General features: G+C 36.7%; 1 protein-coding gene across 3 annotated transcripts in view; it reads right to left on the bottom strand.

The window, feature by feature from the left end:
- Nucleotides 1-949: 949 nt before the first annotated feature.
- LOC125015121 (anoctamin-1-like) overlaps nucleotides 950-27,981 on the bottom strand; it is a 40,831-nt gene continuing 13,799 nt past the window's right edge. Inside the window, exons 1-23 of one of the 3 annotated variants that reach the window (XM_047596788.1) lie at nucleotides 26,752-26,805; nucleotides 23,865-24,016; nucleotides 23,493-23,547; nucleotides 22,512-22,560; nucleotides 21,568-21,623; nucleotides 21,248-21,289; nucleotides 20,973-21,037; nucleotides 20,525-20,659; nucleotides 15,626-15,786; nucleotides 15,134-15,216; nucleotides 14,279-14,290; nucleotides 12,524-12,598; nucleotides 11,130-11,198; nucleotides 10,813-11,014; nucleotides 9,446-9,557; nucleotides 9,249-9,306; nucleotides 8,710-8,810; nucleotides 8,109-8,251; nucleotides 7,161-7,313; nucleotides 6,868-6,920; nucleotides 5,901-6,085; nucleotides 4,387-4,492; nucleotides 950-3,890 (exon numbers count right to left, since the gene is read on the bottom strand). In XM_047596788.1, coding sequence (XP_047452744.1) covers nucleotides 3,642-3,890; nucleotides 4,387-4,492; nucleotides 5,901-6,085; nucleotides 6,868-6,920; nucleotides 7,161-7,313; nucleotides 8,109-8,251; nucleotides 8,710-8,810; nucleotides 9,249-9,306; nucleotides 9,446-9,557; nucleotides 10,813-11,014; nucleotides 11,130-11,198; nucleotides 12,524-12,598; nucleotides 14,279-14,290; nucleotides 15,134-15,216; nucleotides 15,626-15,786; nucleotides 20,525-20,659; nucleotides 20,973-21,037; nucleotides 21,248-21,289; nucleotides 21,568-21,623; nucleotides 22,512-22,560; nucleotides 23,493-23,547; nucleotides 23,865-24,016 — 2,316 coding nt within the window. In that variant the 5' untranslated portion in view covers nucleotides 26,752-26,805 and the 3' untranslated portion in view covers nucleotides 950-3,641. Of the gene's footprint in view, nucleotides 3,891-4,386; nucleotides 4,493-5,900; nucleotides 6,086-6,867; nucleotides 6,921-7,160; nucleotides 7,314-8,108; nucleotides 8,252-8,709; nucleotides 8,811-9,248; nucleotides 9,307-9,445; nucleotides 9,558-10,812; nucleotides 11,015-11,129; nucleotides 11,199-12,523; nucleotides 12,599-14,278; nucleotides 14,291-15,133; nucleotides 15,217-15,625; nucleotides 15,787-20,524; nucleotides 20,660-20,972; nucleotides 21,038-21,247; nucleotides 21,290-21,567; nucleotides 21,624-22,511; nucleotides 22,561-23,492; nucleotides 23,548-23,864; nucleotides 24,017-26,751; nucleotides 26,806-27,981 lie in introns of those variants that run through there. The other 2 variants (XM_047596786.1, XM_047596787.1) reach the window with 2 other exon arrangements.

The raw sequence follows: 27,981 nt of genomic DNA, 5'->3' as shown, positions 1-27,981 counted from the left end.
CTCTGCTCCCCCTCAGGTTGCTGTTTTCCCTTATGTCCAGGTTTTGAGGCTATTCCAGACTCTGTTGACATTGTTCTGCAGCAATTGGTTCTTCAACTTCCTCTTCTAAACCATCTTCTCCTTTCTATGTTTATATGCCATTAACTGATATCTGAAAATGAAATTTAGCCAATTTAAAAAAATTGAGAAGAATGAACAGCATAAAATGTGATACACTGTCTCAGTAGACATGTACTTGGATTATTCCTGCACATATATAGTACTATACTATATGGTATAATATCAATGGTAGAATATACCAGAGGCATGCAATGCTGTATATCAGTGGTGATACAGTCAAAAGTAAAAGTATATTTTTCACATTATGCAAATAAGCACATTGAGCAGGGCAACTTTCAAGTAAATTGTTGACTTTTTGGGAATTCACAGTCACAGTCTGCTGATGTCTGTCTTATTGAAGGTACTAGGCAATGTTTGATATTTCAAGTGCATTCCAGATCACTTTGAGTTTCAGTTTGACACATTCCAAAAACCAATGCAGGATTCAAAAATTCAGGATTGTAGCGCACATCTTCGTGTTCTGAGCAATAACAATAACAATACCAACAACAACAATAATGTTATATTATGTTTATATTTTGTTCGTACATCATGAAGCTTGACATTCATACAGAGTTTAAATGACACACACACACACACACGCACACACACATATCCTGTTGTCACTGTCTTCATGGCAAATTCACTCAGAGCATTATAAAACATGAATTGATTGTTATCCACAGAATATAAAATATATGAACATTTTTCTTTTTGGGATTTGTAATTTATAGTAGCCTCATGCGCCATGTATGAAAAGTAAGTCTTGCATAGTAGAGGGTTACGTTAGGGTCAAAAGATAATAAATAATAAATCTGCAATATGGAAGACTACACAATCCACCACAGTGTCCATCAGTTGCATTCACTTTATTAATGATATTTTGTTCCTCAGACCGCCATCAGTCCATAGTTGAACGTAGACCTAGAGTATATGCATGTCATGATAGTAACATATTGATAAAAACATTTCAATAAATTTGACAAAAGTGTACTTGTGATGAAGATATATACATATTTCTTTATACTTTCATTACAGAATTTTGACCACTTCTGCTGTAGGACAGTATATCATAATTTCTGCATACAGCCCCACACACAATATAGGAGATCATTCCTTGACTCATAGCACAATATAATGAATTATTACATTTAAAACTGATAATAGCTGGAAACATTTCTGTAGAGTAAAGAGTTTTCTTTTTCCATGTCTGCTAAAAAGTAAAAGTAAATCACATTATTATATGTATTTCAAGAATTTAGATTTAGTCAAAGAAAAGCAAACAGAGCACAGGTTACAGGTTTATACTGCTTTGTTACTTATTTGGTAAAATGAAACAACGCCGACACAATCAGGAACCATTCAGCCTCATATCAAAACTTTCTAATCTTTGTTTGGCTAAAGCTACAGTTTTACATATCACACTACGCAACTACAGGCACTGTGTTATACCCTGTTTTCTTTACACTTAAGTGACACAGGTAATGTGGAATTATGATGTCTGTACTCACATTTACATACAGCCAGTGGTTAGAGTCATATTTGGGTTATGAGGTTTTTCAATATGTAATATGTATGTATGAGGGCCTTGTATGTAGGGGGAAGCATTGGAAATTATCACGTTACAGTAAGCCAATGAAGAGAAGCTTAAACTGGAGAAATACTTCTGTCTATCTCAAATTCTTGTCAGTGCTCCAACTGCAGCAGTTGCAGCTGTAAGCTTTTTTTTGTTTTGTTTTGTTTGTTTTTTTAGAAAGCTATCTGAACATCCTAATAATAATTAATAACAATATAATGTTTTGGTATTGTTTTAATATAGGATGTTAATAGATTACAAAATAGTTCATAGGTGAGAGAATTCATGCTTATAGTCTTTGTTTTAGTACCGATATGTCGATTTTTAAATGTTACAAGTCATCCAAGCCATAAAGTCTTTAAGTTGACTTACTGTACTGTATCATACACAAATATAGCATCATCTGCATAAAAGTGAGTGTCCTAATAATATTGCCAAAATGAAGCATGTATAATGTAAAAAGCATTAGTTTTAGCACAAAGCCCTGTGGAGCTCCACAACTAATGTTTATGCATGTGCAAGAAAATTGGGTTATTAGTTATATTTCCTGTTGCATTTCGGAAATTACTTCTCTGGTGTGTCATATTTTACTTCACTTCCTGCCTTTGTTTTCTGCCCTCTCTGTAATTCTCTACATATTTATTGAGCTTGTACAGGAGTAAAGGTTAGGTAGCTGCCTTCTATAGTATTGACATCTGACACTGAAGTAAAAATAATAATAATAATAATAATAAAATAATTGGCACATGCCATTGAGGAAAATAATTTATTTTACTTTTATTAGGTTCTTATAACTTACTCCTCATGGGTTGATGTTTTCCTAATATTATACTTTCTTATTGTTCCAAAGTTAAATTCTATGGGTTGAATTTAAAAACAAGTAAAGGTCACATCAGTCATGGTGAAGCAATCCACTTAAACCCAGCTCTAGTCAGGGATGTACTGTTCTGGGAACCTTCCATCATCCTGAAGGAGATGACAATGGGAGTAAGCCTTTAAGTAACCTTGTAAAGAACCCTTGATTGTTCTTTCATGCCATACAAATTGAAGCAAAGTAAGACTATGATTGGCTTAAAACATACAAAATCTCTTCAAAAGAAGGTCAGACGAAATCTGAGACGATGTCTCCTTAATACTTGAACTTCCAGTTGAAAATGAATAAGATAAGAAACCTATTAGGAGCCAGAGCATTCAAGGGGTCAAAAGGAGACATTCCAACAAGAACTGTTAAAACTCTCACCAGCAATGTAATGAAGGAGGTTGTGGCTTAAAATGAGGGTTTAAGGCTTAAAGTACTTGACATAATGAACAGACCCCTTGTTTTGAGTCATTTTGACAATTTTTGGGCCCTTCTTAAATGCAATTTATAATGAGCCAAGGTGCTCCCAGATTTCATTAGAATCCTAGACTTTCAGCCAACCCAAATCACCAAGAGCAATACCCATATTAATTCCGTCCCCTGAGACTATACTGAATCAGGACTAAACCCTATGTTTACATTTTTATGTTTCAAAATGAGGTCTTATATTCCAAACATTTCCTACATATCTAAATACATTGTTCAGACCTTACATTATTAAATATTTCCACCTGACTTGTGGGCTCATTAGTAAAAAGTCACATTAAACACATTTAGGGATTTGTTAACACATAGTCAACACATTTTCAAATCTCTTTCAGCTTTTTAACAGATTTTCTACATGAATTCTAAAATCTCTATGCACACAAATCAGAATAGATTTGAACAGATTACAGGCTACACCTTTAATTTCCTGAAACCTCATTGACCAGCTGCTCTCCCAGTTGTTGGAATGTTCTAAACGCACATTACAAAATAAAAATAAAATAAAATGAAAGTAAAAAAACAAACAAACAAACAGGATTTATGTCGCTTTGTGCAACCAAGACACCAGCAAGCTTTGACTTGCTAAATAAGACTGAGCCATTAAAAACACTGACATTAGTATTAGAAGCTTATGGTGTGCATTCGGGACCGTGGGTGAGCCACTGTGCTGTTGTTGTTGTTGCTGCCCCTACTGCAGTTCTCCTTGTCACCTGATGAGGACCCACTCTCAAGAATATTCATCTTGCCTTGTTCTTCTTTCATAAAAAGGTCAACCAAGAGAATCTTCTCCTTGTGGATCTGCATGCTGATATCTTTGGGGATGTCTGGAATTAGCCAGTCTACTATGTCGCTCATCCACATCACTATATTCTGGAAGAGATAGATGAAAAGGAATAATTCATTAAGGAAACAGTAAAAATTCATCATAAAAAATAATGTTGTCATAGAGACTGAGGAGACTACAGACAGGCTCCTTATTAGCAGCCATCTCCAGCTGTCCTAAATAAGATTCTTAACACATAATAATTGTAAGTTCGTAAGACTGTTAGTCTAATAAACAGTAAAGGAGTTCAGTTCTATCCAACTAAGCTTTACCTCAGCACGTCTTTGAAACCCCTGAACTGTGGTCTTCCATGACTATTTTCACAGTCACCTCAATGTCATATCCATTGTCTGCATAGATGCATCGCATCAATCCATCTATCGGTAATTCCATCCCCATGTTCCCTTTCAGTCTTTAGTCCCTCTTCTGTCACATCCTGTCACTTAATATATTTCTTCTTATCTGTTACATGGTCTTGTCTTGTATTGATAAAATTAATTAGCCTAGCATACTGTATCTATTATTCTGTAAGTTTCACCTTACCTGGAAAACAATGACAAAGGCCAGTCGAACAGCCAGCACTGCCCAGAATTCCTTGGAAATCTCATATGGCGTGGATGACCAAGGAGGCTCTCTATAGTCCTTATACCTTCATGAAAAGACAAGTTTTTGAATAGATAATTTAGTACATAAATTAATACTGTAGAAAGAAATCAGTCTAGCATTTTTTAAATGTATTAATGAAATAAAGACTGCTGATGGGAAAAAAAACTAAAATGTTAACATCTCAATGGACAAGGTTACACCAAACAAAAATCTGACCATTTTTGGTTAAGTCTTAAGTCGTTCAAACTTCGGTTTAACATGATCAAAATGGGGGTGCTTTTAAAGATTGCAGTATCTGTTCATGTCCCTCTTAAAGTCTTTGCTTTGTTGTAGGTGTATTTCCAGCAGCACGCATGCTCCTGAATAATCATAGAAATAATAATCACATTCCTCCTTGTGGGACCACGGGAATTTTCCAGTCCCTAGAGAACAATATTACAACTCCAACACCCAATGCCATCATGCCTAACCAACCACCACCCTCTGACTCATCTCTTTTTCTTTCATCCTTTTCTTTCAGTCCTCCCTCTACCTCCATGTGTTAATTCCATCCAGTTGAGGGGACAGTCTTACCTCCACAAAATTCCACAACTGCAATCATCATGACCAAGTGGGACGGCAGCTCACCAGAACACTCACAGGATCCAAAGGGTTAGAGGACCTCACAACATCAAGGCAAGGGTTTTTTGACCTCTTTGAGGTCTATAAAGCCCACCAGTATGTGACTGCCTAGACCCGCTGCTGTATGTTTACTACACTAACCTCTGTGTGTCTATCTGCTCAACAGAGTTTACACACATCTTGAGAAGCCACAAAACAGTATAAGAATCCTGTTATTTGATCTCTCTAGTGCTTTCAGAACTGTCTGGTTGACAGAGAAGCTCTTTGCAATGCAAAGCCTACACATGGTGTCCTTCTACAGCTCGGGGATTAAAAACAGTATGCCTTCCTTCTAAATACTATAATATTAATAAATTAAGTATGTTCTATGGGACTGATTGGTATGGCAACTGGTAGTCATCATGATGTTACATTGTGTTTCTATGGCGTCAACTAAAACAAACAAAACAGAAAAATGGTCTCTTGAATGTACATCAGGATTATATTAACTACCTAAAATGACAGAAACCATCATTGAAACAAAATGATTTGACCTTATTTATTATTTGGCATGGAGCCGTCAGGGCGTGGAGCTTTTGACCTATACTGCAGCCGGACACCAGGTGGAGTTATCCTTGCTTTTGCTTCACTTTTGAGGAGCTGTTCTGTCATCCATGGTATACTGTCTATGATTAAAACAGTCTCACTTAGTGCCCCTTGATTAATCATGAAAGTAAAACTTTTCAAATGGCTTGGTATAATGTGTATAAAATTATACAGTTTATTTGAGAATTGACAACAAATTTGCCAATCGTGAATTTGACAACTTTGAACAAAGATTGATTTCACACCTGCAAACCTCAACGTGGTAGCCAAGATGTAATGGATCCATGGGTTCTTTGCCATCCTGGAAGTGGCTGACATTAAAATAGGACAGCGTATGGTTCACAAATCCATGCATGGAGCCATCAGGGCTGTACATGTACTGGTAGACCATCCGAGGTATGAAGTCCGAAGTGAAGGAGATGACAAACGCCTGGGGTTAACAAAATAAGGAAAGACACAGGAGTTAGGAAAGTATAAATAAATATTTTTTTGTGCAAAGGCAATAGTGTGGAATGCAGCAATATACAATAATATAGTCAAACTGAAGTTAAACAATCCAATAGTTTGTAATAGTTGAGCTGAGAGTGCTTCAAGAGGCTTCAGTTCACTTTTACTAGCATGAAGTTACAGGCAGCAGATAAGACCAGTTCATTTCCATTTTATGATACTGTTATTTTAGGTTTCAGTTGCACTGAGGTTTTAGTTTCCATATATTGTCTTATTGAAAATCGTACACTGGTTCATCATTCAAAATTTGGATACTGGAACAACTGACTGTTGTAATGCTATGAGAAAAAAATTTTGTACGGTAGGAAAAATGTACCTGTAAATGTATTATTGATCTTTAAGAGATACTGTATCTGTTGTCACGCATTTATGTGAGAAGTTTTTGTAACAATCATGGTATTGACATGTACTTGACATTTGACAGTAGAAGACATATGTAGACAGATAGATAGATTACTTTATTCATCCCCGAAGGGAAATTAGGTAAAAATTGCTCCCAAACTGCTACAGTGAAAAGGTGCTATGTTAGCACAGGGAATTTTAAGAGGTTAAATAATGAGAAGAACCAAAACAGTTTACTATATCAAAGGATTTAAGTTTTAAACCAAATGTCATGAAAGCCAGAAAGAATACAACAGAATACATATAGACAGCACAATGCCAGCACATGCATGAACATAAATAATATATTCCTGTATTACTTACATTAATGATGACTGCAACTTTTGCTACCCCTCTTAATATGTTGTACCATATACCTGTAGGCATAAGAATATGTATCAATCATATATTATTGATCATTTATCATTATAACAGTAAGGCATTCTCTGTTTTTTTTTTATTTTTAAATAGAGTTAAGTAAATACTGTTTCCTGTAGCAGTCTGTTGTGATATGTTAAATGTTACAGAAGTGTATTTCACTGTATGGCTTCACAAACAAACACCATCTTACATTTCATGCATTTTATGACCACTGCAGTATGTTGAATATAACCCACCAATGTCTTTGGCTCTTGCTGCCACTGGTCTTCGTAACTCTGCCACAAATTTCTTGGCATCAAGTCGTATTTCAATGATGTTGTTGAGCAAAGCAAAGAGTGGAGCAAGGGGGAAGGACGCAACAAACAATGTAACAAAACCAAACTGGATGACTGGACAGAGGGAAACAAAAAATAATATATTAGTAAGCATCCCTACTATTATGTCTTTATATGTGTGATTTATTCCACCGAACTCTGATGTGCCTTAAACAGAACCCTGCATAATCTTTTCAAGGACAAAAAGAAACTCACTAAGAAGTTGGAGGTAGCTGGCTTGTCACCTCTTCATCAAGACTGTGTACATATGTACAGTATATAAATACCACCCACACTTTCTGCACTATTCAACTCAGGGTTGCGTCAGCCACTTCATGTATATTGTCATGCGCTATGTCATGTTCTCTTTCGTCTACTTTTTTCTTTTATATTTTAATATATTCTCAACGTTTGCACATTTCTTGTTTACATTTTTTGTTTAGCTGCTGCATCGTAGGCCTTTGAGGAAGGTATTTTCAATCCTGTATTGTGTTACACATGTCAGAATTGACAATAAAGTTGACTTGACTTGACTTCTTCGTACAGTTCACTGGGCAACCCCAGTGAACTTTTGTATTCCACATGCCCCTACATATATATATATATAAACTGATGCACGAAAATGTTGCTGACTGTGATTTTGTAGATTCCTCACAGAAAATATTGGCAGTACACTGTTGTCCCAGAGACACCCAGATCTTTTACTTTTTCTTTCTTTTTTCTTTTTAATGTGCATAAACCTTTAATTGCATTGTAGGACATTTCATGTGGGTGTTGTATCAGCACAAGATAACATACTATAAGTCACTCTTGTTAGTATTTTGCTTCTGGTAACTGTGCATGAGAGGCTATTATATGTGTGCTACTGACTCATTTCCATATATTCGGGAGTTAATCCAGCAAATGGTTCCAGGAAGTGGTCGGTTTCATATCTCTGCAATTTCTTCTGTCTCTCTTCCTCTTGAAAAGCTCCTTGCTTGGACCGAATGTATCGAATCAGTTTCTTCAGTTTGCTGAGGAACATGCGCCAACACCCACACACACACATGTACACAGAGAGAGACAGCCACACACATCACTGTTTTGGCTTCTCAACTAAAAAGGACATAACAATCATCACTTTCAGCTTTAAATTTGTCAAAACAGACGTGATGTGTTCTGTTATGTAGGTTCAGTCTTGAATCCAGAGACAATATTTAAACAGAGATGGAAGCAATGATATTCCCACTTATCCTTCTTATCACTGGATTGAATTAAAGTCTTTTTTACAAAAGTTTCTAAATCAGTGTGCACTCTCTGCACAGAATTTGAAAATGCTGCACATAAGGATATAAGGTAATGAATATAAATAATTTGCAAGGTATTGTGGCTTTGTTGCCTAATTTCAAAAAGAACAGTGATTTAAAAATAATAATTTCTACATAACAACAGTATGAGACAGATAATGATAAACTATCAGTTTAATACTTACGGTATTCCAATCTCGAAAAGGTTGTTTTGTATTAGTTGCTTTCCAAGCATAGTGATACTCAGCTGGATACACAGCTCCATCAGACAACCGCCATGGGCACACTGTAAAATAATTCCCAAACTACAGTCTACCACAGCAAAAGCAATTTTAACAGGTAGGCCTAAGCCAATATGGTAACATTCTATGATCGCGTTTCAACTATTTATCTACAGTATTTTCTTCTGATTTTGAAAAAATAAAAATAAAAAGTGTGGCGACAACACACTGCATGTGCTATAGCTTGAGCGTTGAGAATACATAAATAAAATAATCATAAATTATTAATAATCTAATTCCCTGTTTAAATATAATTTGTGCCCTTAAACATATATAATGTAAATAACAAAAAGGTGAAAATAAGGAGTCTTGAGATAATATAATAGTTAGTACGGCTGTATGTAAAAAGTACCTCTATTGTTATTCCAGCGAGGCATGTAATTATAAAAGGTTTTGTTTGCACATGTACATACATACACATCTATAAAAAAAATAAACCTTACCTCTTCCATCCTGTAAGATTCAAACACATATAGGTAGCTGCCTGGTCTGCCTACCAGTCTGGAGGGAGAATGAATCAAAGAACACATTCATTCATTTATTTTTATCATTGAAACCATATAAAAGCACACATTACTACTGAACTTCTTGAATGATAAGTAAAGTAGTTACTAAATTACACAAACATGAGATTACTAACCTGCCCCTGAAAAAAGCGATGTAGATAATCGGGGTGAAAGCGTTGACAAACTTCAGGATGAAGGTCTTGAAGATGAGTCGTTCCTCAAAAATCTTGTCTGTTTTAGGAGCCTCTAAAGGTGAACAGATCATTTTCTTTTAATTCTTCTTTTAATTTTAATGTTAAATTTGCAATGGAAAAAAGTAACATGTACTGTGGCACTTCTCCTGGCCTCTTGATAGCATCGGTGTACACACCTTATCATGCAGTAACACTCAAGCCCTCATCAGCTCATGTCCAGATTGTTCAGTTAATTGGCGTGGTACTAAAGTTATGGCCTCTTAATTTTGTTGTATGTGTATATATATTTGTGTGTGTTTGAATAATTATGTTTCAGGTGTACTACTTATAAGTTTGCCAGCCTGTCTTGTTCTGATGCATTCACAAAACTCATCCTGCCCTAAGCTCATCCACGTCTTGCTTTGTCTATTATGCCCCCTGCCATCAGACATCCAGTTAGCGAAACACAGTCTGTCCCCAGGCTACTGCTACTGGTCTTAGTCTGTCATCAGCTTCCCTCAACCCTCTGCTTTCACTACCCATCTACCTTAATCCTTCATGCCACTGACTGTATTAACACCATTGTACAAAAAGTCAGATTTCCTTGAATTGTGTCCTTATTGAAGCAGTATTCAAACGAGCTTCACAATATCAACTATATCAACTTGCAGCTTTTGTTCACCTGATATAATTATGGCAGTGCCTTAACTTTCCATCCAAACATTTATTACTAAGCAGCTTTGTTGTTTGATCATATGAAATGTGCTACAAGAAATTAGTGAAATTCCAAATTCCAAGCAAAGTGGGGCTTTATTCCAGTGTCAAATTATGGCTTTAAATGAAAGTGATGATGCAGAAGGCCTACAGTGTAAGCCCTGCAAGTCTGAACAGGCATGATCACATCACAAACTGATCTGAAATGTATATTCTACAACCTTTTTCACATCAAAGGGAAATTGCATTTTAAAGGAAAAATGTTCAAATGTGGCTATTTGGCTTGACACATTTGGACAGTTTTATATTAGCTTCAGATAAATCTTTTTTTTATCATAGAAGTGGATGTAGATTTTATCAGTCCTCAACATATATATTCCTCGACAATTATAAATGAACTCTTCATCAATTCATTGATTCATTCGTAGCCAGTTAATTAATGATTTGATTAATTCATTACTTATATCTGCAAATTGAAAGCATGCTATCTTTCTTTACAGATGTGTCAAAAACATTTATTTGTGTCACTAGTCTATCATTTAAGACATTAAATGTAAGAGAATGAACCACTTTTGAGGTCCTTCTGTCCCTGGCTGAGCAGGTTTTTATCTTACCTAGCACGGTAAGCCATCGTGCTACGGCTCCATACACTTCATCCAATATGAGAATGACCACCAGGTTGATAATGGCCGCAGTAGTTTTGACGGTCAGTTGTACATGGTTCCTTGTGATCAAACTGGAACTCATATGAAGAGCGGCTTTGGTGGAGATTCGGTAGAGGATCACACCAAAGACAATGGCAAATGTAACACCAATCTGACAGTGAAAAGGTTTGCAAGATTACAAGCAGCCCATGTAGAACAGAAGGGACAATGTTCAAATTCCACAGAGCATCACTGAAATCCACTATATGAAGAGAAATCCTTCTTACCATCAACAGCATCATGACGATGTTAGTCATGTAGGCAGGGAGGCGATCTTGACAAGTAAGCTTTTCCACCTAAAATAAAAAAATAACGTAACTAAAAATTTAGAAGTGTACCTTCACTGTATGGATGTTGCCATGGCGTTATTTTGTAAAGCGTTGAACAGAGCTGCATTAAAAACATACAATGTGGCGTTGCTAGTGTGAGTTTTACCAAAGAGAAGCACAGCATAACTTTCAGCAGAACTGAAGTCAACTACAGAACTAGGATTCTGTTCAACAACATGAGAGTTTATGGCATGCTGGGACTTTACCTATCTCCAGATTTGGAGCCGCTTAAAGAGGCTATTTTTTAATACTAAGTGAAAACCTGTTACAAACTGTGTGTGTGTGTGTGTGTGTGTCTTATTTTTTGATCTTTAATATGACCATAGTTGAGTTTAAATTTTGAGGGTTGCTTTTAGATTGGATTGGATTATTGGATTATTTCAGGGCCAGGGCCACCATCCAAAGCAAGCCTTTTGTTTTGTTCATTAATTGTTTAAATTGACCATGCGTGGCCACAGCTTAATAGAGTTTAGAGTTTTGGCATGAGACACGTGCTACTAGGCTCTTTTAAACACAGTCAAACTGCACAAAAGCATTGGCTTGGACTATAACAAAGAAAAACCATCAAGTTTATCCCTATGTTCTTATAGAGATGCAGGGAAATTCCTGGCATTTGCTCACTAAAATTTAGAGACAGTTATTTATATAAGTGTATATGATATTGGTATAATGTTATTTTTCAGCAAATCTCTAGAAATTGTTGTGTGACTGATGACAATGAGTTATCCTACTCAGCCACTGCATGTTTCAAATAACAGGAAAAAAAATCATGAGCTCCGCTAGGATTCCCCACCACATCCAGATAAAGTAGTGGTCAGAAATGGGTTACGGATAGATATTATAAGGCCTAAAGTTACTGCCTATGTGCTGTGGCAGAAGACGCTGCAGTGAAAAACTGAAACCATAGTAAGATCAAGGTATTACACTATTGTCAACACATTTCTGTAACACTACAGACAAAACACAAATACATAGCAAAACGCAAACCACTGCCAGTGTCTTTTGCACAATATAAATTAATTCATTATCCATGTCTGGTTAGCATTTGTAAAACTCAGCCCCAGATACTTTTGACATTTATAAATTGAAAAATGTTCAGATCTATACAGCCCGTAAACTAAGCATACAAACAACACACTATCTGCCACAAACACATGCATTCAGGCATATGACACTGGTACAAACAGTAGCACATGGTAACATAAAGGTGAAAAAGGAAATGTAATAGGTGCAAATAGGTGTGAAAACAATATTATGAATGACATCCATACATGCAGCCTTAGTATAATTACCTTGTGCTGTGATTTATGATCTTTCCTCAGAGATTTCTGCATTACTCTGAATTCATATTCAGCCCTGGGATGGTCCTTCAATGGCAGTACCAAGAGAATGACAGACATTCATAGGCAACATGTTAACAATTTCAATTAAACTGGCATTACCAAATGGATATACTGTATATGCTAGTTTTTGAAAAGACTGGACTGTCTGTATATAAGAATTACTATAAAATATATTTATCACATAACAATGACGTTATGAAAAAAACTGCATTAATTTTTTTTTCTTTAGGTCAGTAATATGTGTATTGACTTAGACACATGTTTGCCCTGTAAGCATTTCAAGGGGCCTGTAAAGTAGGCTTGAGCAGTATTTTGTTTGTGTTATGTCGTGGTCTGTCTAGACTTCAGCAGATGGGTATATGATGGGGATATGAGCTAGGTTCTGCTCAAGCAATGAAACGAACAACACCATTGTGATTCAAACAAAAAACAAATTAGTTCACACACTTACGTACAAAACACCCTCCCCCTAACCCAGGACCTTCTTAATGATAACAGATTTCAACTTCAGAATGAATGAAAATAACATTTCAGCCATACTCACCACATGAACCACACTCAAAGTGTTTCAATGTAAGTACATACGAGTACAAGTACGAGAACAAGTGACTAGAAAATGAACAGTGTGTGGTGAAAGGAAGAATTGCAGAGTTTCTAAGCAGCAGTTTATGGAACCTGGGGGTGGGTTGGTATTATATACTTTAAATAACTGCCTCATATTATAAGTTTTAAAATTTTTATTTTGAGCTAAATAGATCTAAAAGTTTTTCAGAGTTGTGTGTGAGGTTTCTGACATCACAACATGCTTTTTTCCAGTTCATATTGGTGTTTTTACACTGAGTGTTTCACTGTTTTTGCCCTATGGGTACTAGCCATAGACTGTATATAAATATGGACAACATGTCACCACTTCCTTGCATTGGCCAATATGACAATATTTGTCCCAGGCATACATATGCTCTACCTTCACCAGTTACAGAGTTATGTTGGATTATACACTTTACTCATTTATTTATTTGTTTTTTGGCATGATGACTGGTAGTTGACATTTCTATAGCATCAAATCACTCATTAAAATGAAACTGAAGAAAAGCTGACACTTGTATCAGCATAATGCTGTTGAAACTGCTTAAAGTAAGATAAACTATCCTTGAAAAACAATACCTGAAGTTTATTTTAGTACCTAATTTCCCCCAACCCTATCTACTAACGAGTGAGTGAATGAGTGAAGCGTATGATCTATGCTGCAGTCAGACACCAAGGGGCGCTCTACTCGCTTTGGCCTCACTTATGAGGAGCTGTTACATCCATCTTTATTTACAGTCTATGGTATTAGGCCTATGTGATTTTCTTACATCCATCCCAGGATCCATTCAGTTTAGCTGTCAGACAGAAGGCACAGTGATAAGATAGCAAAGCGATACTGAGAAGAAGCAACAATATACAGGGTGACCTGGAATTAGAACTTGTGAACTTACTTGCTGTGAGGGCCAGAAGCAGAAATGAATTAACCATTTCTTTCTAACTTATTTTTAAGTCAGGCTATATATGGTATAAGTAGAATAAAGACTGCATTTGGAAATATGATTTAGAAAAACACACACATCTTTTGTGATTTGTTATGGTCAGAGGTTGGCCGCAGCAGCAGAAAGGCTGTGAAGAGTCAAAAGAGAGGTTCAACTTGGAATAAAAATGTATTCAAACCTTAAGCGCTTCCTGTGGAAAATAAATCCAGAGAGATAGAAAAGATTACAAATAATTTAATGCAGATTATCATATGAAAGTCATTACATGTTTTCAGTGTGTTGAACTGTAAATTGAAGATATATTTTCATAATCAAATACTAGTGAATGGACAAAAAAAATAACACACAGATCACATCACTCCCATGGTGCATTTAGATTATTAAAAATATTTCAATTTTGTGTCTTTTTTCAATGCCATCACAAACACTGGCATATAAACGGTCATAAATTATTCAACGTAACAATTTTAAAATCAGGTATGAGGGTTAAGGTTAGGGACAGAGAAATCTAGATTTATACTTGCTCCTTTAACAGCAGTACAAAGTTTGAGACATGATATGTGTTAATTGATAGTGGTCATGTTTTGCACATTGTTGTGCATCTCTTCAATGTTATGGTTGAACCATAACTCAGATATCACCCGGAGCAGGTTACATTCTCTGTTTTTTTCTAGGCTCTGCTGGATATTGATCAGGTGACTGACTTGGTCAGCCAAGAATCAGAAATTTGAATTCAGTTTTATCAAATTTTATTCATCCCAGAAGGTATCAGTTTCTGGTGGATAGTTGGAAAGTCTTCTTCAGACAGTGATTACTGAAACATCGTCATGTGATATGTTATTCAAGGAATTTGGAGATTTTTATTTATTTATTTTTTTGATATTCTTCATCAGCAGTGGAAGTTTTTCTTACTATTCTATTAATGCCAATTAAACAAAAGAAACATTATGAGGGATCCTTCATACATGAGAAGCTCAAGCATTCTCTACACTTCCAAAAGCATTGTCTTCTGTTTATCATTAGTACCACTCACCTCCTCATCTTCAAACCCAGTAAGGTCCCATTCATAGTTAAGCCTCATCTGCCTCCTCTTCCAATGCTCCATGAACATGGCAGCTATGAACCAGACAGATAGAATGAGGCGCACAGAGGCAGATCTGATTTTTCATAAAACATATTGTGACATGACCCAGTAGGAAAAAGCACAGTATTATGGCTTACAGATGTACATCATTAAACTGATGATTTTTCATTGCATATACTGGAACACTGCACTATCTTGACAAGGGCAACTGAATAAATACCCTATAAAGACTATCATTTACATTTAAATATATAATAATTAAATATAAAAATATTTAAATTACATTTCTGTTTGAATTTAAGTGCCAATTTAAATAAAAATTGAAATGTCAATTTCAAATCCATTTGCTTTGTAACCCACAGTGGTTTGATAGACTGAAAAGCCTCACAAAAATAGTAACCATAACTAAAAGAAAGATTTTTTTTACAATGGGTCACTCACCCCACAGAGCCATGAATATTGAGAAGAAAACAGTGGCAGGGTTGTCAAACAGGTGACTAGCCCGGGCAGTTCCACAGGCAGTACTAAGTTTCCAATAGCTGCACACTCGGTCACACAGAGGACACATTGTGATGTTATTCTTTGGGTGGCAGATCTCCATGCTGGAATTCACAAAAATGTAATATAATGTAAGAGGATATCACACTGACATACATCATTAGTTTCCTGTGGGCATAAACAGATTTAAGTTAATAAACACACAAGTAATAAAATATTTAGCTGAAAGAATATAACTGCATCAGTCTCATATAATTTTGACAAATGCAGACAAAAAAAAAATGGGTAGAGGACATATGAACATGCATTTACACACAGAACTGGGTTTAGATCAGGAGACTTATTTTGCCATTCAAGAACTTCAATTTATAATCCTGAAACCCTCGTTTGTTTCTTGCTGTATGATCCTCTGAGACATCTTGTGCTAATAAGATGTTTGTGTAAACCTCAGAATTAAATTTGCTCCCTCAACAGGGATGTGGTTTGATGTTATGTTGCTTGTTACTGACATGTAGGGACGTGAGGTATGATCATCCGATCTCTTAAGTGTATGACATTTGTAACGCTGTGTGTTATTGTCTCAACTCAGGTTTTCCCCATACAGCTGAGTCTACCAATAGTGTAAGTGGAGTATGCAGCATATGACCAGTCCCCATATGGATAAGTCTAGAGTAGTATTAGGAAATAAACTTAGAGGAATTAAACCTATAATAATACAAGAGGGCTCATTTTCATGTCTTGTAAGTACAAGTACCAGGCTTTAGTGCAGTCTGTGTTGTGCTGCTCTACAGAAGCACAGTGGACTAGCTTGACATTGCTTGCATCCAGCAGGAGGAAAGAAATACAATGAAGCAGACAGGAGAGGGCGCTCCTACACAGGAGTACATAATTGCTGAAGGATTGGTCCTCTGCAATAATTGGGGTTGCTTCATAATGGAAGGCTAGTGATAGCAGAATCAGGCTGATAGTTCCATCCAAATAACCTTCTGCATATAATTACCTTCTTAGATGGAAGCCACTTTCTCATTCTGTCCCTTAGTGTAATGTTGGCTGCTAAGATTTCACAAGGTGTTCTGCATGATTCTATATGTACTGTATGTTTGTAAGTTTATTATTTCTGTCTAACAACAAATAGGAAATATTTCATGAAACATAATAAACAAGGCCTAGAACTCAGACAGTTACTGTGGATTAACTTTATTTTATGTTAACATGTTATCAAATGTTACTAATTAGCTTACAACAACTCATCACTCCGCAATCCTCCACCTGTAACCTGAGGTCTCCAGGCGGCCTTCTCCTCCGAGTTCCCAGCACCAAGCTCTCCACCATGGGAGCCAAGCCTTCTGCTAGGCAGCACCTCGCCTATGGACCAGCTTCCATCCAGCTATATATATATATATATATATATATATATATATATATATATATATATATATATATACACACACACTCATATATATATGCTCTTATGCTTTTAACTTGTTGCCTTCAACTTGTAGCACTCTGACATCCCTGGATTGAAAGTGCATTATAAATTAAATGTATTTCATTTTAAATTTAATTTATTATTAACATTGCTTTCCTTCATCAGTAGTTTCCACAAAAGACTATCAAAATGAGGCCAGCTACTGAAGGAAAGACTTGAAACTGAAACGGATCTTCAACCAAATGGCCAACCTCCCTTTCTGCTATTTTCTGGAATGTCTTGGGAGATTTAAGGCTGTTCCTCTTTAAATTTCAGTTTCCGTGGAAAGATGTTCTGACAGTCTCAATGAGGCAGTTAACTTCCAAACACTGTGGACATGCTTAAGACAATGGGACAGACAGGGGTCTGGATTATGTTACTGTGTTCTGGGTGAGGACAGGACAAGGGTGGGACATATACACCTAACCAAAGTGTGAGTGGTGTGTCCGAACACTGGGTGCAAATGTGCACCGGCAGCATGTCATAATATCCTGTGGATGATGAGAAGCAGGCATAGGAAGGACAGGAGGCCCTAATTCTTAACTCATTCATAAAACTGTTTCCTTTTGTCTTCTACCCTTTCTATTTTCCTTTTTTCATTCCTTTTGACTGTCTTTGCCTCTTCTGCCATTAAATAGTTTACATTAGCGACCTCTTTTCAAATAAGTTAGTCTAACTCCAAGCATGCCTTGAAGACATAAAAGCTTAGATGACAGGCTTTCTACTTCTAAACTCAGACAAAAGTGAATCATTGCAATTGTCTCCGAACACTTCACAGACTCGCCCTAAGCATATAATTACTTTGGATGGCATTAACTTGGCATGCAGTGTTACAGCGATGGACCTTGGGGATGACTAAGATATGTCCTTTAATTCACACATTAAGCAAGTAACCAGGACTGTTTTCTTTCACCTGGGTAATATTGTCAAAATTAGGAACATCCTGTCTCAGAGTGATGCTAAAAAACTGGACGTGCATTTGTGTCTTCTAGGCTGAATTACTGTAATTTGTGATTATTAGGTTGTCCAATTAGCAAGAGAGAGCATATTACTCCAATTTCAAGTTCTCTTCATAATCCCGTGAGCAGGCCTGAACTTCCTTGACCTCAGTTTTTTTGTGGGGAAAATGTGCTCTTGGAGCTGATCACGGCTCAGAAAGGATCTGCTGGGCCAGTCAAATCATTTCGGCAGGTTTTATGTGTTGAGGGACAGAAGAGTGACATCGATGTAGTTATACATGTCATCTGAGAGTTATTGATTGAAATTCTTCACAACAAAATGGCTTTCGTTGCTTGAAGGACTACCCAATTGTGTGCAGTTTATTTTTTCTCTTTTATGGTTGAAACATGCCCCATAATGAAAAGGAGTCATAGGCTTAAAATAGTTGAATTGGCTTTGGCTCTCTTTAAAATCCTGAAAAGAATGTTTATGATACATATACTATCAGTTTGTCTGCTTACTCTCTTTCCCCCTCATTTTTGTCTTTTATCTGTCTTTACCGAGACAGTGTCAAGCAGATGAGTCCCCCAGTATAAACTGAAAGTTTTCCTGTTAAAAGGGAGGTTTCCCTTACCACTGTCACCTTTGTGTTTGCTCTAGGTTCTGCAAAACATCTTGAACATATAAAATAGAACTGAACTAAACTCCTTTGTCCGTGTTGAGTTTTATGGGTAATCTTCCTGCTGGATCAGGGGTCTACAGACATAAGATCTAGTGCAGAATTTATGCAGAACTAAAACTCGATGGTGTTGTGTGGGTGCATTAAGTGTACTTAATGTACTAAAAATGTACTTCAGTATCAGTAAAAACATTTGTAGTACATAATAATAGTATGTGAATAGTATGTGAGTCATTTCGTTTAGTGTCCTTTCTTTTATCAGCTTCAGAATACACACATTTCCTTAAAAAAGAAAAATAATAATAATTAGCTGGGAGCAATCATGAATAACAGCATTTCTAATATTGCTATAACAGTACTGTTTTTTCTTGTTGTTGTTGTTGTTACAGCAGAGGTGTGGACATGAGTCACATGACTTGGACTCAAGTCGTTAATTTGATGACTTTAGACTCGACTTAGACTTTAACACCAATGACTCGTGACTTCACCTTGTGACGTTTAAAGACTTGTTCCTTTACCCAAAGCCTGAAGATTAAATGTCGTTTAAAAAGTGTAAACTCATCAATTCATTTGTTTTCCCCCTCCATGCTTGCGTGTGGGAGACCTGTCATCAGTCAATTAAACAAATCAAGGAGGAGCTGTGGTTTCAGCAAACAAAGAAATCATGTTGTGAAAAAGATACCAATGATAATTGCATTTGGACACAAAAACTATGACATGGTCAAAAAAACCAAAGGCCACTACAACTGGTGTATGCATGAGATGTAATGTACTTCAAGTGGCTAAAGCATTAATATGGAGTCTGTTCAAATATTTAAGCAGTACACAATAAAATGAATATGAACTTAATATTTAGATCAATATATTGCTCATATGGGGAGCAAAGTGTTATTTTAAATGTAATTTATGGCTGACTATAAGGGACTTGATGACATCTGTCTTGTATGCTTACTTCCTTACAGATTTGAGGAACACCAGATGTACATAAGTATCACAAATGAATCACAACAGCCTTCAATGTCATCACCTGATCATGCGAAAATGACTGACACATTTGGTCTATGGCAAAAGCAATGGAGAACAGGGCCCTGGAATAACAGAAGCAACACAAATACCATGCTTTATTACATCTATCAGCAATGGCCATTGAAGTATACTAAGGACACTTAAACTGAATATATTTCAGTGTACTCTACGTTTTTTTTTTTTTTTTTTTTTTTTTACCTGGGTACTGGATCTTGGAATTTTCATACTTTTCCTGTTTTCATGACCTCATTTACAGGGTATCTATGTCATGTCTTCAGTGAGGCTGAATCATGGATGTCATTGTTCAAATAGTGCATTTTTGTGTAGCTAAAAGTGTTGTAGAGCCCCTCAGAAATAGAGATGCTATTGAGTTACCAAGACATTTCCTGTATTTGCCATTAGTATTCACAGGTCAGAGTGTGAGGTTCAACTCTTCTCCCTTTCTGCTAGTCTGTTAACATATTCAACCATTTACTTTATATGTGCATAATTTTGGGTTGAAATCTGTAGTAAGTGATAATTTCATATATCAGTGAACTCAGATATTGAGAAAAAAATTAGCTTTGTTTTTTCATTGCACCTTAAATTTAACACCTTTGCTGTTGTAACCAATGCTTAAACCAACAGTGTATTAACTCCTCCCCAGCAAAAATAAGTTAATTTCTTCAAAAGATAAATGGGATTAGTGAGAGATGTGTGTTTGTGTATGTATGCACATGTATTTGTTTACCTTGGTATGTTGTCATCAACTGTTGCACATCCATACAGGAAGACTATGACCCCCACCAGAGAGGCAGGAATTAACATTTGGGTATAGAGACCCAACCAGGCAAAGTAGAGACCAATTTTCTCACCAAAATACTTCCTAAACAACAGAAAACGATGCAGATAAGAGAAAATCCTGTTACGTTTTCAAATGTATTTTTGGTGATTTGACCAACACAGGTGGGTGATTGTGGCTCAGTAGGCACAGCGGGTCCATGAACCAGAGGGTCAGTGGTTGTATCCCTGGCACATGACAGGCTGTAATAGAATAATGTATATACACCACAAATAACTTGAATCACAAAGGCTTAGCTTGTGAGTTTGGGTACATCTAAAAAAGAGGCAAAAATAGACTTGTTGCTAGTACAATTTGAAGTATTTCATTAAACATACATATACTTATATGGCCTTACCGCACAAGTCCAATCGGCTGGTATTTGTAGAAGACACTGTAGTTTGCCCACTCTTCATACAAAAGCTGTGGAAGACAGTCAACAGCAATTAGTTATTGTCTATTACTGTATGATGCATTTATTTGTGATAAAGTAGTACAATGCAATACAGTATGACAGAGTGTGTACTGAATGTGCAGATCAGTTGTCACGCTTTGCTTGTGTACAGCTTTATACACATGACCACTCACATTAAAATGATTGATTGTGGCGTTATTGAAAAATAACTGTCATACCTTTCTGTCATTGGGCTCTGCACACTCCTTATTAATATCGCCCTGTAAAAGGAAAGCGTAAACACTGACACCAGTTATTGTACACAGTGGCTAAAGGGATCAGGATTCAATCCTCTGTGATGGATCAAGATTAAAAGAACACACATTAACACATTTGTTTACCTAATCTGCTGGTGATGATAAAATGTGATTGATGACAATAGACTTAACTCACACAGATATTTAATCACAGTGTACATGTTTTAGACTATATGAGGACACCAGTGCTGGCCACTGGGCCACCCCTGATTTGGAAATGTGTCAGCATTGGTATTACTTACATCATGAAGAGGGTAAGCTGCTGTATATACACCACTACCAAGAAGACTGGTGATCCCTGCAGAAAAAACACAGATGTGAGTAGGTGTTAATATCAAACCCACATCAGAGAATGAGTTCACAAGGAGAGTTACTGTGGCCTATGGGCCTCTACGTTCTGTACGCTAGCTTTGACTTGTTGCTCAGTGAACAGCTCACTTAACATATCTAACCCCCATATCAGAACTGTACATCCGCTCAGTGACGAGGATCTCTGAGACCCTACATGTTACTGCCACTGTGGCAGCTAACTCCGCTGTGATAGAACTACGACTGTCACTAACAGTTTTATGTCCCTATGCTCTTGTTTTTATTCACGTCTCCTATGTAACAGCCACCAGCTACATGTTGGACTCTTACTTATATCACAATTATATTCTACATTTAGTCAGTTGTACAGTACAGTATGTTTGTATGACAGATGTACATTTATCTTGTTCTTCCTGCTTCTCTCTTCACTCTTCTGATCCTCTCCCCTCTCTGCTTTTCCAAATGGGTTCCTCCATATGAGCTGGATTTCTGCTCAAGGTTTATTAAAAGAGAGTTTTTCCTTGCCACAGTCACTTTACTGCTTGTTCTGGAGGTTCCAGGCTGGGTTCTATAAAGCATCTCATTACTATTATCTCATTATTATGGCACCTGTCAGTGGGTGGGACATAGGCAGCAAATGGACATTTTACCCTTAAATATGGTGTCCTGATGGAGGGAGTAGAGCGTGTTTCATCAAACCACCATTTTCCTAATTTCCAGTTAATTGGACATTCAATTTGTGTACATTTTAAAACACAAGCCAGACATTTCAATTCTGCATTAAAATAAATAAATAAATAATTTTTAAATTCTAAAGAACTAGTTTGATATATTATTCATAAGTCAAGCACTTAGAAAAACAGAAATCTGAACTTACCCATGCTGTACTTGGCCTTGCATTTTGTTCTTTTTAGTATTTCAAATACCTAAAGTGAGTGAAAAACAAAATTTTACTCATTTCACAATGCTGCTGATGTTTTTATGTCATTACAATAATGGCAAAGCTCCACACTAAAATAGCAATTATGCTCTCCATCATTTGAATACCTTAGGCATAGACTATAAATGTTTGAGTATGAGTGTTGCATTCGATATGGAAAGGATTCATTTACATAGATTGTGTTTGTTAATAACAGTCATGGTTTGGGGTCTTTGTTTTAAACTTCGATTTTTATTTACCATTTGACTTTAATCCATTATCTCCTCTTCACCACCTGAGTCTCATCAGCATAACATTATGACCACCTGCCTATTGTGTTGGTCCCCATTTTGCCACCAACACAATCTAACTTATTGAGACATGCAGTCCACTAGACATCTTAAGGTGTGCTGTGGTACCTGATACCCAAGACATTAGCAGCACCCAACCCAACATTGCTGCCCATGACCCAATCTCTGTGACAATGCTTTTCCCTCCTTGGATCACTTTTAATAGGTACTGTCTAATGTAGACAGCAACACTGCTGCAGTCAGAGATGCTGTGGCCCAGTTGTCTAGCCATCACAAATTGGCTCTTATCAAATTCATTCAAATCCTTCCACTTGCCTGTTTCTCCTACTTTAAGGACAAAATGTTCACTTCCTACCCGATATATCCCACCCATGGGCCACAAGATAACTGCTGTTATTCACTTCACCTTACTTCATCTTTCAGTGGTCATGATGTTCTGGCTGATCGGTTTCTCACCACTGCTGTTCAGCACTCAGTCCTTGTTTCTAGTAAAGTCTACCAGATGTTTTATATATATATATATATATACATATATATATATATATATATTCTCTAAACACACACACACCTATATATACGCCAGATTCTGAGGTTTGAATACATGGATCACACAAAAACTTGGACTTACTATTGAACTCCTTGTTTTGCTGTCAAAGAAGTAATCTTTGTCTGAAAGGTCGAACCTGTCGAACACATATACACAAACACACACATGGCTTTATTACTGTGTTTTATGTCTATGCGTGTTTAGTCACCTCCTTACTGTTACATAGACAACCTATAAAGCTCTCTTTACAAAAGTTTAAACTGAGTTCCACTTCTACAAGGTTCCTAGTTGGGGTTCAGTGGGTAGATCAGGTTGTACATGAACTGTTTTACATTACATGATGTTTCAACAATGAGCTGTGCTCACAGTAATCTTAGTTAAACAGTTTAAAAGATGAACAATCCCTCACATATTCAACAATTATTCTGATATAACATATGAAGGTGTACTTACAGATGTTGCTTTTCCCTTGAAAAAGTGAGTGACAGGTGTTTGACATTCTTGGGTTCATGTACTTCAACATGAGGATGAAGGGGCTCCAGAACTTTACTAACCAGAGAATTGATCTTTTCCATAACACTGCCCGACTGCTTAACTTCATACATCTGGAAATTGAAACAAAACACTTCAATTAAGGTTACTTTAGATAAACAGATAAGTCATAACTTTAAAAATACTGATGTTAACAACATTAATGGTTTCTGCATCCATGCAGATGTTACTTTGACTTTGACCAAACAACAAACAACAAACAATACAAGCAAAGCAATACAACGTGCCCTTTTTCTTAGTGTGTTCAGTCTGTTTCTGTGATCCTAATGTGGCCCAGTTAGTAGGATAAGTTTAAGTACTAGACCTGATCTCTGCAAGGCCATAACATAAAAAATGTTAATCAGGTGTGCTGCCATTAGATGGAGATTGTGGAGTTTCAAGAAACTTTGTCAAACTAACGTGACGGACTGAGAATCGTCATAGACAATGGACAGAGCTGACGTACACATGTCAGTCAAAATGGTAGTTTTGTCCGTTGATAAGGGGGTAGTAAGAAGCTCTGAAGATTAGAAAAACACAACTCTGAGCTCTCACAACAAAATAGGGGAGGTGAGAGAGAGGGTGGATAGAGAAAGGCATACACAGCATAGCAGCATAACTAAGTGATGATTCAGAGTCACCTGGGGCAGCCATAACTATTGTCAAAAAGGAAAGTCTTAAGCCTGATCTTAAAAGTTGAGACGGTGTTTGCCTTCCAGACCCAAACTGGGAGATGGTTCCACAGGAGAGGAGCCTGGTAGCTGAAGGCTCTACCTCCCATTCTACTTTATGAAACTTGGAACCACAACAAAGCCTGAGAGTGAGGCAATCCATTGGGTTGATATGGTACTATGAGGACCTAGATACGACAGAGGTAGGCCCCTAAAGAGCTTGTATGGAAGCAGGAGCTCTTTAAAATCTATTCACTATTTTATAGGGAGCCAATGAAGAGAAACTAAAAGTGGAGTGATATAATCTCTCTTGCTAATTTAATTTTTTGAATCAATTGGAGGCTTTTTAAAGAGCTATTTGGACAGCCAGACAGTAATGAGTTATAGTAGTCCAGCATGGAAGACACAAATGCATGAACTAGTTTTTCAGCATCACTCTGAGAAAGGATAGATTGTGACTCTATTACAAAGGTGAAAGAAAGCAGTCCTGGTTACTTGCATTATGTGAGAATTAAAGGACATATCCTGGTCAAATATAACACCAAGGTTTTTCATAGTTGTACTGGAGGCCACCGTCGTCCAGAGAAACTATATGATTGGATAATGAGCCTCTAAAGGGGTCTTTATGGCCAAATACAATGACTTCTGGTTTGTCTGAGTTTAGAAAGTTACAGACCATCCAAGAGTTTATGTCATAGGCCCTCAGTAGGCACCTCCGGGCCACATCCGGTCTGCAGGCTGCCTAATTCTGGCCCCCAAGCTATGATTCCTTTACAATGCGGGACACTCATCTCCTTGCCAATGCTTTATAACTTTCACTTTTGGAGCAGTTCACTTGTTGACACACAGCCAGCAGTATAGGGATGGCCAACATGGGCTAAAGAAAATTATTGTCCCGATAAATTCTGCCATTCTGGCAATAACGATGAAAACTCTTCTAATTCCGACCTATGTTTTTGACTCAATCTGTCACTACATTCTGTCTTGAGAATTGTAAAATGATATTGACCAGTTATAGTCAAATAAGCTGCTTAACTACAGGTCCAAGTAGGAAGAGAAAACTGTAACATGTCTTCCACCAGTCAAAATGCAATCCCTTCGGTTCTGTCTTCTGTCTTGTATCTTATATGACTGACTGTATACATCGGCAATTTTCTGCATTTTTTTTTTTTTTTTTTTTCAATTTACCAGTGTCCAGAGTTCTGAAATTAAATCTGGGGGAAAACATTAAGAAACAGGGACATTTATGGTTTAATTTATTTTGACATATTTATTCATATTTAAACATATTTAAACTGCTATGTCGGTAATGCCAGTAGCAGCGCGACTGGCTACCGTAATGGTTGAAGTCTACAAGGAACATTTTTTCTTCTCATTCACAAAACACAGGTCATCCAAAACGGAGACTGTCCCCAGAAATTGGGGATGTCTGTCACTTTTACCGGAGGGTGTGACTGCTTTCTCCTGACTCATTTGCTGGCTCTCGTCATACTCCAGCTTGTGGTTGTACTTAGACTTAGACCAGGCATGTCAAACTCAGTTTGGCTCTGGGGCCGGATCCAGACTTTCTGTTCTCAGGTGGGCCGGATCAGCAAAAGAATGTCAACTCCAAATATTTAGCTTTGTTTGTCAGTACTATGCTTTATCATTCAGCCTACATTTGTAGCCTACCCTACATATTATAATCACGGATAACAAGGGATCTTTTCTAAGCACAACACATTTATTCAAAACCAATGGGAAAAAAATGATTTTTCATGTTTGGCCGTGAATGTGTTAACAACTGGTTTATTTTAACAGTTGAGTGAATGCAGTTTTACACCTGAACCAACTCACCACACTAAACAAACTCAAGTGGGAGCTATAAAAAAAATATTTTCGCCTTAATTGTCATACTGCTTTGAAATAAATGAAAAAAGAAATACAAAATAAAATAAAATAAATAAATAAATAAAAAAGTTATAGCAGTGCATGGGCAATAGGATTAGACTACATCAGATCAAACTACTAGGCTGGGCCTACTGAAGTTGAGAATATACTGCACAATATTAATTGTCTTTAATATGACATACTTGTCTTTATGATGAGTGGCGCCGAATATTAAACTCTTTGAACACTGCAACTTGCTGATTACATACCAAGCACACTGGTTTTGCATTCACTTCTGTGAATAAATACTTCTCGGTCCATTTCTCCTGGAAAACTCTGCACTCCGTGTCCACTCTTCTTTTTTTTGACAGTGCCATTTTGGGAAGGGTGTGTTGACCGATAACTTGTTTAGTAGTGGTGAATGGTGAAGCAAGATTGCCGGTTTATCTTTACTTGGACACATCACGTTGCGAATGTTTATTTCCTGTGACTAACTCGTGTCAGTGCCGCATGCTTGACGTGAGCGCTTTTACACATTTACTGCCCTCTAGCGGCCGGAGGGAGCATTTGGTTTGTATTTATTTTAAAAAATCACAACTTTTAATAGAAATTAGCTAGAGACTCGCTTCTTTTTTTGACATACTCAGTAATTTATGCCGGGCCGGATTAAACGACCCAACGGGCCGGGTCCGGCCCGCGGGCAGTATGTTTGACATGCCTGACTTAGACAGACTTTAATGATCCACAAGGGGAATTAATTGGTCATAGCAGCTTAATTAACACAAAAAAATGAGCTGTTATACAACTGAATAGAATATGGAATAAAAGAAGCTCTGTAGCGTCCACTATGGCAGTTTGGCAATTTTGTTCCACATCCACCTTATGATATCCGTACCACTTCCATATCATTGATGAGAAGCTGCAAGGATGTCGAGTATGTCGCACGACCATGTCATCAACTTGCATTTTTCATTTATCTCGAGATGGCCAATGGAAATAAGAAGCAATTTCTTTCATTAACCAGTGACATTAGTCACTTACACATTTTGAATGTAAAATACTTTTTCATTGCATTTTGATTCCTGAGATCTTGATATATTTGTCTACCAAAGGAATCTATGAAGGTGTTGATTTTTTTGTTAAATTGAAAGGTACAATTACGTTTGATTTTTATGTGTTAGTCTTGACATTCCTGAGATGCTTAATTCACCTTGGAACAGACTTACATGTTTCCTTCTTTCTTATGGTTGTTTGTGTTTATTTAATTATTATTATTATTATTTTATGATATATTTTCTTGATTCATGGCAGGGGTCTTGTTTTGTTTTATTCAAGTATTTATTTGAATTTATGTCAAAATGGAAATTGCAGTTTATTTTAGTATGTATTTTTGTTGTTGTTTTGGATATTATACAATAGTATGGCATGTGGCTTGGCCGACCTCAATAAATGGACCTTTAAGTCATTGAAAAAATTCTTTGTGGCCCTTTAAGATTTGT

This window comes from Mugil cephalus, chromosome 10 (genome assembly GCF_022458985.1).
Source record: "Mugil cephalus isolate CIBA_MC_2020 chromosome 10, CIBA_Mcephalus_1.1, whole genome shotgun sequence".
NCBI lineage: Eukaryota > Metazoa > Chordata > Actinopteri > Mugiliformes > Mugilidae > Mugil > Mugil cephalus.
This window is presented reverse-complemented; position numbering and strand designations above follow the sequence as displayed.